We start from the raw sequence: 13,874 nt of genomic DNA on the forward strand, positions 1-13,874 counted from the left end.
CATGCAGAGCATCCAGGAGCTGTGTTAACTTTGCTAGCTGGGCAATGGCTGTCCCTTGCACAGGCCCTGTGGTCACATAGAATTGTTGCACGTGCAGGATCCCATTACTTGGAAGAACTGGATTACTTCTATGCTGCAGAAAAACCCAAAACCACACATCAAACAACCTCCACCCAAAAAAAAACCCTGCAACCACTACCAACTGATGGTCTGGGAGGAAAATCTATTTCCACAGAGCTTTGCCATGGACTTCCATGGGGTGAGGATCTCCCTTGCTCCCTGATGCTTTAGAGACCTGTTCAAGACCAGACCCCAGGCCTGGCGAAGGCAGGGGTGCTGCCTGGCCCAAAGTATCTGCAATTCATCTGCCTTCCCAGTGCCTTTCATGCAAAGCTAGTATGTGAGCATGCTGCTGTAATTTGTGCTGCCCAACCTGAGCAATGGCTTCTCATAAACAATTAGGACAATTGTGAGCCAAAGAATTTCTAAGGGGAGCTTATGGAAGTGTGTTTGGTGCACCACTTACAGCCTCTATCTGCAATGGTAGAAACTTCTGAAGGCAAGAAAATCAGTGTCTTAGAAATATTTGGGTTTACTGGAATTGTGACTGAAAAATCCACATTTGCAGAGGAGCAAACTCCCATGTGGTAACTACATTTGTATGATAGATCAAATTCTTGAAATCTCAGTTTATCCAACTGGGGAACTGAAATGCACATGGATTTCATGAGAATATGTGTACAGTTCGATTTGTTTGAAATGCTGAATGCAAAGGAATAACCACAATAAAACTGAGATCTCAGGCAGTCCTTAAACAAAAAAGCACAAAGTTCTTAGATTGGTTTGCTCCAAGGTGCTCTCCAGTCATACTGTTAGTTAAGGGTGTGAAGTTCCTCTGGATGATAGTTTAGTGATATAAGGTGACCAGAAACGTTATAAATCTCCCATAGCCGCAGCTGATAATGGTAAGTCCATAAAACAGACCCATAAAATAGATGCTGAAAGATAACAGGGTTCAAGGACTCTGACTGGAGAGGTATTCATTGCTTTAATACATATGTTTTAGAAGAGGAGGAGATAATTATAGCTCTTTCCAGGCATTTGAGAAGGAATGAGAGGGAGATTGATTGTTTACTGATGGATATAGTTGGGTGGACTAAAGAGGAAATGGATTTCCAAGTAGAGAGGCCACTTGACATTTTTACAGCTTGCTCCTATTCATTCCAAGTGACCTGTGAAGTTTTTGAAACAGACCGACAGGTCTGACAGATTACTGACCTCTGGCAGAAGGTGGCACAGCAGGTCCCCACAGACCACCTGCTTTATAAGATAACTTGGGTAGCTGCCAGTCACCAGTTTTCAGACCAATGCCTGACCTTGCGCATCGCTAAAGAGCCTTTCCACCTGTTACTGCCTTTATCCTGCAACTTATTTCACAGAATCACAGAATGGTTTGGGTTGGAAGGGACCTTAAACACCATCTAGTTTCTTTGGATATATTGCCCAGTGGGAAAACCAGGCCAAGGATGATTTTGGTGCACGAGGATCTGTGCCCAAGTCTTCCCTACTCTACAGCGTAACCATTCCTGGGGTCAGGAGGAAGCTCACTTCTCACCATCACCTGTGGTGCTTATTTGTGAGACTCTGTCAGGGAGATGACAGCTTTCACTGAAGACCTGCAAATTCTTCTCCATGTAAATTCCCATGTGCTTCTTTGGGAGAAAGGTTCAAAACCTCAAATAGAGGAAATGGTGCTTTCATGGGCAGCCCTGTATAATACCGAAAGATTATTTGGCTTGCAACTCATTAGTGTGTCTGAGCAGAAAATTAAAACAATAGAAACAAATACACCACACCTTGGCAAAACTGTCTAATTTAGGAGCTCTTTCTTTGCACATCTGATTTGCAGGCTGCCTCATATTCTAAAGCAGTATTCAGCCAGTAACAAACTAGGAGACTGGAAGCCCTTTGCAGGAATGGAACTTGCCCCCCAGTGATGACAGGTATGTAGTAATTCAGGTTTTATTGCCTATAATAAGCCTGGATAAACAACTGCTCAATAGCCCCACAGACTAAAGCCATTAAGACCCCAGTGCTTCCACTGAAGCTAAAGGAACTCATGAATCATATCAGAAAGGTCACTGTTAACCCATTCTTCATGTGCAGTTGTTACTGTCCCTAGGCAAAAACTTGGAGTGCTAGCTCTGCTAAATGAGGCAGCAGTGGGCAGGAGTAAGAATACTCTTTGTATGTCTGAAATCTTTTATGGTTGAAATGAGAGTGGTGACAATCTGGGAGTTTGTTGCTCTTGCTGGGGCCACACAAGGACCTTGCTGAGATAACAAGGAGGAGGTGGTGATCTAGGGCTCTGTAGCTCCAGTAAACTAAACTTCTTGATAGAAGGTCCTGCTACCTGATACTTCTGCTCTTAAAGCCCCCGGGGGGGGGGGGGGGGGAAGATCAGCTTATATCTCTGTTATTGAGATGCCATTCTAAAAAAGTTTTGTTTGGTTTATATTCTCTATCTCGAGATGCAACTGTAAAGTCCCTGCCACAAAACTCGCACAAAACAGCATATTCTTGGCTCTTTCTGAATACAGACAAGGTCCAAACCAGGACACAACATTTGGTACCTCTTTCCAGCCAAGGTGATTAAGGAGTGCTGTCCCTGTTTCTTACCTGGAGAAATTTTAGCTGCATCTCTTTTTGATTCCTCAGTGCTCTGAGTGATATGTCTCTTCCCCCACCAAAAGCTTCCACCTACCCCTATGACAATACTGCTGTGCCTGTGTAATGAGGGACACTTCCATGTGGAAGAGCAAGCTTCCTTTCCCCTCTTAACCTGCCATCAGGCTAGCGGTATATAGCCTGGGGGAAACAAAGTTCATGGTCAGATTACATCCCGGGGGGGGGGGGGGGGGGGGGGAATAGCGAGCAGTTTCTATCATTCTGTAAAATGGCATCTCTTCCAACACTCCCCATGTCTTGTGGTGATGGTGGAGTGCTCTCGCAGCAGCACTGCTCCAGAGTCCTTTGTGTCGTTGGGTAAAAATGCAGTCTCCAGACCAGACCCAGGCAGAGAAAGGTGCTTCAGCAGCCTTGCTACATCAGTGCCCAGCAGATACCTGCTGCCACACCTCAGAGAGGCTCCAGCTCACACTGAGCTCTGAGGAGCTGCCCCAGAGCAGGAGAGCTGGGAAGCATAATACCAGCAGCGAGTGCCTGAGCACATGGGCACGCAGATGCCGAGGAACATGGCAGCCCTGGTGAGTCCTGTCTCCTTGAACTAGGGCAATACAAGCAGTTCCTGCAGAGTTCAGCATGCTGACGGGAAGTCAGGACCCCAGGAGGCATAACCACACCACCACGGTGTTTTACAACATCTTTACCATTCTGCTCTTGTACAGCAGGCTACACTCAGACTCTGGCAAACCCTGAGTGGACACCCCTGTGCCAAGTAAACCAACCAGTGCAGTGATGTTAATGGAGACAGAAACTGCAGATCTCATTTACATCTGGCACAAGCTAAGCTGAAGGGTAAATAGGGAGGCTAAAGGGTTTCTGCTACCTGGGACTTTGCAATCTCAGCCTGCAGCCCTGGCTAAGGAGTAAAACATACCAGACCTATTGTGCCTGAGAAAGGCAGACTGAGACCACATAGTTTGTTTCAACAGACTTGGAAAGTTACAAGCTATCTGCTGCCTTCTCTACTTGGGTCATCTCATGTGCACAGAAAAGGAGGATGCAAACCATACACCTTAAACTGGGGATAATCCCTGTTGGATGCGGATATACGCGCCCAGAAAGCGATGACATGTGCGCTGCCAGCGCAGTGTCAGACTGGGGACAGATCCGACCCGCCTCACGTTAGCGCAGAGCCCGAGCGATGCGTGCGGGCCAGCGTGCGCGCAGCTGCTCGGATGCCGAGCCCCGTTTTCACTCTTCCTGCTCCCATCCCGGGCAGTTCGCCTTCCTTCACTCACAGCCCACTCGGGATCGCAGTGCTCCCGCCTCTCCTGCTGTTCTCTCCCAAATCTTATAAATGCAAAATAAACCCATTTTTAAGAGGAAAACAATTCCGCTTAAGGCGCGGGGACGGACTGGTTGCAGCCTTACCTGCGTGTGGGCAGAGGCAGCCGGAGAGCAGCGAGCGCAGCATGGGGCCGGGAGCGGGCGGCCCGTTCGGCGGGGCCCGGGAGCGGGGCGGGCCGGACTGGGTTTGTCCTAAGTACCGTCTGCGCGGCCGCTGAGGGGAAGGAACGGGGTGGCGGAGGAGCGGGTTTGGGGAGGTGTGCCGGCAGCGCCGGCTGGCCCCGGGCGGGCCGGGGCAGCCCCGGGGGGCGCGGACTCACCTCTCCTCCACGGCTCTCCCAGGGTGAAGCTCCGGTGCCAACTGAACATCACGGCAGCAGCCGCCCTCAGAGGCGGGCGAGGAACGGGGGTGCCATCGCCGCCGGCCCTCCCCCGGGCTGCTGCGCGTCCCCCGGTGGGCGAAAGGGGCCGGGGGCCCGGGCTAGGGCATGGCGGGGCAGCGGGCAGCAGGCAGCGCTGCCAGCGTGGAGGCTGCGGAGCGGCGAGTGGGAGCCCCGCCAGCAGTGACTTATAAAGGGAGCAGCCCAGAGGAATGCATCTCCTTTGGCTGATAAGCCGAGATGACTGGAGGGGTTTGAACTACCTTTGCAACCCCCAGAGGACAGAGGAGGAGAAAGGAAAAAGGGGACGGGAGAGAAGAAAAATATTTCAGCACTTGCATAATGTCAATAAACAACCCCCCTCTCAAGTGGCAAGAAAGGAAAGGCTGGAATGTTTTGGGTGGAGAGGAGAGGGAGTGGGTTTGGTGGTTGTTTTTTCTATTTTTTCTTTTGATTTTTTTTTCTTTTTCTGTTTAAATAACATCTTTATAATGCAAAACTCTACCGTGGTTGTAGCTGGGGCTGCAGACTACGGGTAAGAGGGGTGAGGGGGAAGTGGCAGGACTGTCCTGAACGCAAGCTTCCATGGGCAGGTTTGCGGTGTCACCCCACTGGAGTGAACTCCAAATACACAGGCCAGGCATGACGAGTCTGGCATGCCCTGAGCATGGCTGTGCTCACCAGAGTGCTGCCCTGGGAAAATAGTGGGAAATTACTCCTAGGCTGGGTTTAAGCAACACAAACTCCCTACAGCCAGTAGCCCCATAACACATATGGGGTCTCTGCTTGCTAAGAGAGCACCAGTCCCTGCGTCACCCTCCCACCTGACTCAAGCACTGGCAGGTGCTGCTCCACCGGTTAAACCAGCCTAATTCTGTGGACTTCAGCTGTCCACAGGATCAGTGGCCCTGAAGAGACCACAGAGTGAGTGCTACAGCCCTGTTTACAAATGCCACGAAAAAGCCAGGCAGGAAGGGAGCTGGCAGAGGAGACCTAGTCCAGCTGCCTTATCAGCTCTCAAAGGTGCTGGTCCTCCTGTGTCTCTGCAACAACCATGTTGGGCCAGATACCAACTGAGGTGAACTGACTTTTTGCTGTAGCAGTCACTGGAGTTTGCTGATTGACACCAGCCACAATTCAAAGACAGGGAGTTTAATTGGCCCCTTTTCCTCACCACATTGCTCTTGTATTTAGTTAGTATTTTATTGCTCCAGAACTCGTATCATTCAACAGAAGGCATCCTTCATCCCCTGGCTGGGAGATTCATCATACTGTTTCCCATCTTGCCTCTCACCACAGTGGGATAGAGAGTTTGTGGGGTGCACCCAGTTTTCTTGTAGCATTTCAAGCACTCATCGTGCACCTGGTGCCTGCTCCCATTTTTCAGGGAAAGCCAGAGGGTTGTGAGCAGGGCTGGTGAGAAGGAAAGCCATAAATTCCCTCAGGGAAGGAGGTCCATATTTCTTGCACTGAGACAGTGCCAGGATGGGGTAGTATGCACTGCTGTGGTTGTTGCTGTGTGCTTGATGTGCAACATGCTGCCATGCTCTACCCATGGCACCAGCCTGAGCTCACCATCTCAGCTCCCAGCTGCAGTGAGCAGATTTAAATTACGTTAGCAGAAACATAATTTCAAGGTGCCTTAGCATGAATTCAATAGCACTGTTAGCTAGAGGAATTCTGGGGACAAAGTTATTACTCTCTCACCTCCAGCTCTGCTGCCCATATACCATCACACCCTCCTTTTTTTCTGCCATTAAGCTCCATTGCTTTGTACGCAGCTGAATGCTCTCTTACTACCCAGAGGCTTATTTAAAAAAAAAAAACTAGTTTGGGAAAGGAAAAAAGCTGCCATGCTGATGTCTGTGTACAGCTGCAACTCGAAGTGCTTTGAGATGTATTAGATTTGTAGTGAGAAAAATGTTCAATGTCAGAAAACAAGGTTCCTAAAGGCGACTCTGAAGCTGCTATTTCTATGCTCAGTTTACCCCCTTGTGTTCAACAAATGCTTGAGGCCAACAGAAATGACTGTGTTACCAAAATATAATAAATAAAAGAACACAGTGACAGCAAACTTTTTGAACAAGAATACAACATCCCCTGAAATGCACACAAGCCAAGTGCTCCAGCCCTGGGCTAGGGCAAACATGGAGTGAAATTGGCTGGCAATAAGCACAAGATTTCAATGCTCTAGCTACTCTCATGAGAGGGTATGTGTGAAACACATAATTACTACTGGAAGCGTCCTGTGTTGACACAATATATGACAGTGTTCAGAGTCTAGAGGGCCCCACAAAGTTGTTGTTAGGTGTTGCACATGGTTATTTTTGTCTGCACCTGAAAAGTTTTAGTAGCATAACTGTTCTATATATTTTTTAATTCAGGTTTTTGGCCATATTAGGATCATAATATTTTACACCTGAATAGCTTAGCACTGGATCAGGAAAAAGCTATAGCATGCTTAGCACTTTTATCCAAGTATAAATGCATCTACCTGGAGGGAGATTTTACCATTTTGTGGTTGCATTATTAACAGCAAGGGAAGCCTTCCACATGGTGGACACCACAGATTCCAGTCCTTGTCAAAAACAGCCTACAAGCAAGAAAACTAAGTGGTATTTGGTTTTGGTGTCCAAACTTGAAGAAGTGCAGCAAAGGGAACCTGATTATTAATGTGCTTTTGTCTAAACCTTGTGAACACCCTTGACATGGGAAAGGTCATATCCCTTCTGCACAGAAATATGAGGCCCAGTTGTGGCTGTAGTCCACATGTGGCGAGAAAGGAAGGATGCTTCCAGCTTATAGCTTTTTTCTCCTGTCTGGCAATGAGAGTATTGCCAGGTCCCACTATTTAATTGGGAGTTTTGAGACTGGTTGGCTCCTTTTCCTTAAAGCCCAGCCTGTTAGTGAGGGGATCATGGGGCACCAGGGCTGAGCTGTAGACTGCTGTGATGGATGCAAAGCGCAAGGATGGGGAGGAATCACCTGGGCAGGGAAATGGACCTGCTCCAGTCACAGGGACAACCTGGTCTGAGGACTGGGGCCATGTTACCACATGCCCCATCATGATACTGTCATTTTTGGCACATGTTATGTATGACCTTTTCCGGCAGCTGCCAGTTCTCAGGCTGGTGCTCCTTCCCATTCACTCATGTGCTGAGAGTGTGAGATGAGTTCTCAGAATTGCAACTGGGCAGGAAATTCCCTCTGGAGCTGCAGAGGTTGTAACGGGAAGAGGAAGAACCTCTTAATCAGCATTTGCTTCATTTCTGATGGATGCATTAATTTCCTCAGCCATAAGAAAACTCTCCACTCAAAGAAGTCTCTGAGTGTGGAAAGCTGTTGTGTCTCTGGATTCCCCAGCTGCATCCTATCTTTCTTGTCACCTTTGTCAGACTTGGGGCTGGTGCGAAGCGACTTCAGAGGCGAAGGCACTTCCCTACCACAGAGAAACCAGGCATGAGCTCACAGGGTGCTGCTCAGCCTTTGCACCAAGGTGGGTGGGTGAGGGTGTGTGGCAAGGTCTGTTTATAGTGCAGTTCCCAAGTTAGGGACCTGGAAAGCCAGACAGATACATTTAAAGGTGACTCCTAAAAATATGCTGGCCGTTGTGCTGTTTGTCCATGCCCCAGTTAGTACTGTGCACTACAGGGGTTGAAATCTTCCTTAAAAGTGGCTCCTGGTGTCCATGGAGATACTATGCAGTTGCAAAGGAGGTTGCATGTTGAATGTGTGCCCTACTCAAAACACTCCCCAGGAGCCAAATTATGCAGTATGAGGACAGAGCCCTGAGCGTGTGCATGGGTGAGCTCTCCTAGCTGGGACAGGTGCTCCTCTACTGTTTGTCTTGAGGCAAGTTACCTGTGCAAGTAACTTCATCTCCTTCTGCTGCAGCTTGTCTGGCAGAACAGGATTTTTCTCAGTACTTTCAGGACCTGTCTTCTGTAAATTGTGCAGCCCCCAAATCACAGGATTTCTCATGCATGTAAAAGGCCCCTCCAACTGTTGTGAAGTATTTATGCTGACAAAAACCACATTCCAGTATTGTCACTGTGGTTTTCACACTGAAGTACACAGTGAAATAACTGTCAACCTTTCATCATATGTATACACTAGACCTCATTTTTCACCCTGTTCCCTGACCCCTTAGTTATAGGCTAGATCTGGACAGGTTGCTCCACCACCTCCTGGGTTGGCTTGTACACCTGCAGTGCTGTATTGATGTCATTTAAGCAAGGACTGGCAGCACCTCCTGCATGAGGGTGTACAGTGCCACCCTGGGCGTACCCTGTGCTGGCTGGTGTGGCTTGGCTTGGGGAACACACACTGCCTTGGCCAGCAGCCTCTCGCACAAGAGATGGGTCAAGGGCAAAAAAAAGAAGGGGTGGGGGTGTTCAAACGGAAGTTTCCAGAAGACTCCAGTTTCCTGTGAAATGGTTCTCCTGTAACTTGGCAGTGGCCTGCACATGTCCTGCTTGTGCAGGTGGAGGTTTGGGGTCACAAAAGAGGAAGATGTTTTACTGCAATGCCCTTGCAAGTGTAAAAATAGCCTGTTGGGCTAGCAAGCAGCTCTTGAGTCTGCTAGCAGCAATGTGTTAACTCCTGTGAATCTCATGCCTTGCTCCAGGCACTTGCCTTAGTCTAGATATGTTGTAGGTTTTGCTCGTTCCTCAGGGAATCTGATAAATGAATGAAATACTCAAAATGAGCAAAGCCTGTCTGTATAAGCAAAGCCCCTCTGCATCTTCTTAACCTTTTGCATGGAAGTCTCTTCCCCAAACAATTCACAGAGTAGGGGAGAAAGCTGCTACCCAGCTCAACACCTACTGCCCCAATTCTGCTTGCTGGTGCGTCCCCTACACTTTCCAGAGCAGAGAAGGTTCAAATGCCAGGTTTGTTCTGGATCCTGGAGCACGAACATGGTCCTTGCTCCTCCCTGCTGTGAAAGGAGCCCTGGTGAGCCAGATGGGAAGCAGCTGCCCAGCACAGTGCCCCAGGGAGCTGGGGCCAGTAGCTTGCCAGTGGCCTTGCCACCTTTGTGCTCACTGTGTGGGGCTGAAGGGACCTTTGATTTGAAAAGCTCTTGGGGTTAACCATGCTTAAACTCAGGTTGCTGCTCTCTAACTCTCCAGAGCCAGCACAGTCCCCCTGCTTTCCTGTGGATAACCTGCCCTAAGAGTCCACACCTTTCCCAGCCAAGTGACAAGCTGACATACCTTGTCAACACCTTCCAAAGGCAGGTTGAGCTGTGCTATGCTGCACTGGCTGCTTTCTGGGTTATGGCACAACCCAAACTTTCTGTGATGCTGCAGGCTGGCTGGTGGCATGCAGGCACTCAGGGATCCCCATCAGGTCCTCCTACCCCCAGCACACTTCCACCCCTATCCACCAGTGTTTTTGGGTGAGGTGTCTGAGTCAGTGGGTGCTAGAGCTCAGGCAGGAGAGAAGGGTGCCTGGCTAGGGATAGGATGGGCAGCAGACCAGTGGTGAGCACCTTGGGCAGCCAGGCACAAGTGGAGGAGGAGTGGGGTGATGCCAGGCAGCTAGCAAGGGGCAGGAAAGGCAACAGAGGTGCTTCAGGAGCAGTGGCAACCCTTCATGAAGGAAGACTGGAAGGAATGAAGCAAGCAAGTTGACTGGGTCTGAGATAAGAGGTGTCTTGGTTTTCTGCTGGGACCTTGGTGTCCTGAGGATACCAGGGTGTTGCTTTAGTAGTCCCAACAAAGGGCAAATCTCATCCAGGGGCACTCTGCTCCTGGGCTTTGCCAGGGGCCATTGCCCTCCTCCAGGGGTGAGAAGCAGAGCCCACTTTTGCTGTGCTGCCTTTATTTCTATGATTCTTTATCTTTGTGATGGAGGGCAGCTTGTCCTCCAGTTCAGCAACCCTCAGCTCAGTTTCTGTGGGACAGCCCTGATAGATGCTGTGGGGTTACTGTGAGGAGCACAGGTGCTCTCCCGTCCCAGTTCACCTGCCAGCATCCCCCTGCTTTCTGCCAGGCACTGGGCAGCACCCTTCACCAGAGCCCTGCTGTCACGGGAGCCACCTTGATGCCAGCCTTGTCATCTTCACAGGTAGCACCAGAACAGATGGGTGGGGAGTTTTAGGGTGTTGCAGCAGCAAGAGTAGAAGACGTGATTGCCTTGAGGATCTGTGCCTGCTGCCTGGCTCCTGGCCTCCCTGGCGTCAGGAAGCCTGTGCCAGACAGTGAGCCTGGCCTCTGCTGTCTATCCAGCTCACAGCATACCCCAGAGCTGGGCCAAGCTTTGTCCCTGATCCTGAACATCCTTTCACAAATCCCATCCAACAGGAGTGAGTGGCACTGTGTCTAACCTCACATCTGTGTGTGCATGTGCTGGCCTGAAAGTAGAGCGATGGGGCAGGGTGAGGCGAGGGTCGTAGCACAGCAGCATAGCGTAGCAGGGCTGGGTGCATGGCAGAAGGGGCATTTCCCCTCTGCAAAGCCCTAGCTGAGCATACTGGAAGTGCTGCATAGTTTCATGCTCTGCTTTGTCAAGAAGAGACTGGTAAAACTAGACAGGAATCCAGGGGACCGTGACAGAAAATATAGAGGGCGTGAGGGAAGTGCTGGGGAGTTTCCCACCCTGAAATCAGGTGAAAAGGTGATGAGAAGGAACTCAGAAGAGCTGTGTTGTTGACCTGGGCCTCCCTTTCCGCCATCTGAGGTGTGCAGTGTCATAAAGCTCCAACAAGGTCTGTGTTTGGCCTGTTCCTCTGTCCCCATCATGACTCTGCTCAGTGCAGAACAACCAGTACCCTCCGCCCTTAGTCTGCTGCCAGGAGGCAGCCAGCCTGGGCAAGATCTGCCAGGCACACACCAACACCATATCCTGGGCCAGAGCTGGGGAGCAAGAGTTTCCAGAGCATCCCTTAGCCTGTTTGGCTTTTTATCCCTGGAGAATCCTGGTGGTTGTGAAAGTGCTGCTTAATCCTTGCAGTTAAGAGGGCTGAGGGTTTGGCAGTCTGTGGCTCATTTATCTTGGTCTAAATGCTGTACCATTTTGCAGCTTTTGGTTTGGAAATGCTCACTCTCAGTTTAGAGCAATCTGTTCCAGTGGAGTGCAAGAAAAGAGTTACATGTGACTTGCTAAATGCATCACCAGAGCTTAAAGCAGTACAAATAGCAATTAATGAGATCCTGGGCAATTTGCATTGCTTTCCCCTGAATATATGTGTACACATCAGTAGAAGTAAATATTTTTCTTGTGTAGCAATTTAATTAGAACTGGTTAAAGTAAACATGTCCTGAAGGTTTGAATATGATAGTGGCATTACATTATAAATGTAATTTTGATTAAATAATGGCTTCTTTGCTTGAACAGGGTAACTATCCACCCGATACACAGAGGTGAAACTTTAGTTAATAATAAAACTCCCAGCAACTTCAATAGGGCTGTATTTCACCTTAATTGTATTTGTAATTATGCTTTCATTGTTTGATTACAGAATTGACTGTTTCCTGCTTGGAGGGGGTATAGAGTGTTGTACACCTACAAAAAAACGGAACCAAAAACTGTTGACATACAGTACATGAGCCTGGGATCAGGAATGAGGTGATTTGTCCCATCCAGTGAAATGATAGCGCTCCCTTGTCCCTGAAAAACACAGGAGCACTGAGAGTTGCCACATGGGCTCTCATTAAAGAAGACACCAGATTAGCCTGGAGCAGTTGTTGCCAGTTCCTGTGGATCTGGCTGCTCTGGTATTCAGGAGAAGTAACTGAGGAAAGAAGGATGACTGTGAGAAGGTTTAAAGATGCTGCACAAGACCTAACCTCCACTGGAAATGTATACAGGGGCTTCCTGGTCTAAAAGTGTTGAAAACAACTGTCCTTGATGAGCAGATAGTGTTCAGTAGCCAAGGACCTGACAGATAACCCCAGGACATACTTTACAAATAGCATCTGTTTCTGCAAACCTGCTATTTAAAAAATCTCTTGCTGAAGCCAAAGCAATGCTCTTTAGTTTGTGTACAACTCTGATATCCAGTTCTTGGGTGTGTATTTCCTCTGGACATCCCGGAGGATATTGCTGGCTCCACTGTTTGTGAACTGAAGTTGGTAACGTGACTGTGGACCTTACGCCACAGTCTGTGTGCACAACCATGAGCAGCAGCAGGTGTGTGCTGTTGCTTGGCCCCACAACTGGTACCTTCTGCATGCAGTGGAAAGGCCATAAGAGCTCAGATTTGACACCAGCATTGAGATGCTCTGCCTCTTTAGCATGTCACTTCACTGCTCTGTGCTTTTTATCTCCCTACTTGAAAAAAGAGGTAAAACCATTCTCTTTTGTAAAGCTGCCTGGGCATTAGAACTGTGACTCTATATTAAGCCTTGTTTCTATGAGCAATAAGTGACCATTGCCATCCAGAGTAACAAAAGCAAATTCACCACAAATAGATATTTTTTCCTCTCCAAAACTAAGCCCAAAGCAGATTATCTCCCAGATGGGAAATGCCAGTGGAAATACCTCTCTTCATAGCCCCTCTGTTCAGGTCTGATTGAAGCTCACTGAAGAAAATTAAATACTACCACATATTTTTCTGTGACCAGGACCTTTGTGATTTTCATCTTAGCAGTGCTACTAGTGCTTTTATCTATAAAACTCTGCTTCTTTTTGTATGCTTGTTTAGTGTGGGATGAATGGAGACAGCCTACTGTTTTACTGCAGACTTCCCTGCTCTTACTAATTGCCATTCAGACTGAAATTTCCACGTTGGCTTATGATGAATCCGTAGTCTATATGCAGTGCTTGAGAGATATTTCCGTATCCTGAAATAACAGGAGGGATGTGATACATTGCTTCATGATTCTGTGGTGCTCCGCAACCCACAGGATGGAGGACAGATGTCACCGAACTGTTGCACACCAAAACAGTCACTGTGCAATGATCCTTCATCAAAAGCCAACACGGTTGAACTGACACACAGGTTTCCATGCCAGGTAAAAATAACGGGTGTATGTATTTTTAGTGTATGTGTGTAAGGAGAACACAATTCTTTGGTGCCTTCCACAGTTCCTGGCATTGGTCTTAACAAAAAACAAAAGAGTGAATACTGACCTCCAGATGACCCAGCTTTGAATCTCAGTGATTTGCAGTCTGACAGCACAATTTGCTTGTCCCTAAGTTAGTTTTTATGTGAGGAACAGGCAAAGACACAATAAAATATTGCCCCAAGTTTGCAAACTGAATCAGCCAAGTTCTAGTCTGTCAAAAACAGCAGTAGGTGGGGGGCAGACTTACCCTTGTCCTGATAACCCATGTTCATGCAGGCTGAGAAGGTAGCAGGGAACAAGGGAAGGCCTGCAAAGGCCTGCAAAGCAGATTTCAGGTAAGCTTGGCTGCCAAGGAGGCATCGAGCTAGTCCAATTTTTCTGCAAACGCTCCACATCTAACTGTTTCAGGGATATTTAAAGTCATGTTTTCAAAGCACACCATTACAGA

The 13,874-nt window shown here is 48.5% G+C and overlaps 1 protein-coding gene across 1 annotated transcript in view; it reads right to left on the bottom strand.

The window, feature by feature from the left end:
* The window catches only part of LOC133272323 (uncharacterized), a 29,429-nt gene extending 25,083 nt beyond the window's left edge, over positions 1 to 4,346 (bottom strand). The window contains exon 1 of the mRNA XM_061459429.1: positions 4,117 to 4,346. Coding sequence (XP_061315413.1) covers positions 4,117 to 4,159 — 43 coding nt within the window. The 5' untranslated portion in view covers positions 4,160 to 4,346. The remainder of the gene's footprint in view (positions 1 to 4,116) is intronic.
* Between the last annotated feature and the right edge of the window lie 9,528 nt (positions 4,347 to 13,874).

Source organism: Pezoporus flaviventris, unplaced genomic scaffold (assembly GCF_033815535.1).
Source record: "Pezoporus flaviventris isolate CSIRO_AGI_PZ_B2104156 unplaced genomic scaffold, CSIRO_AGI_Pfla_v1 ptg000029l, whole genome shotgun sequence".
NCBI lineage: Eukaryota > Metazoa > Chordata > Aves > Psittaciformes > Psittacidae > Pezoporus > Pezoporus flaviventris.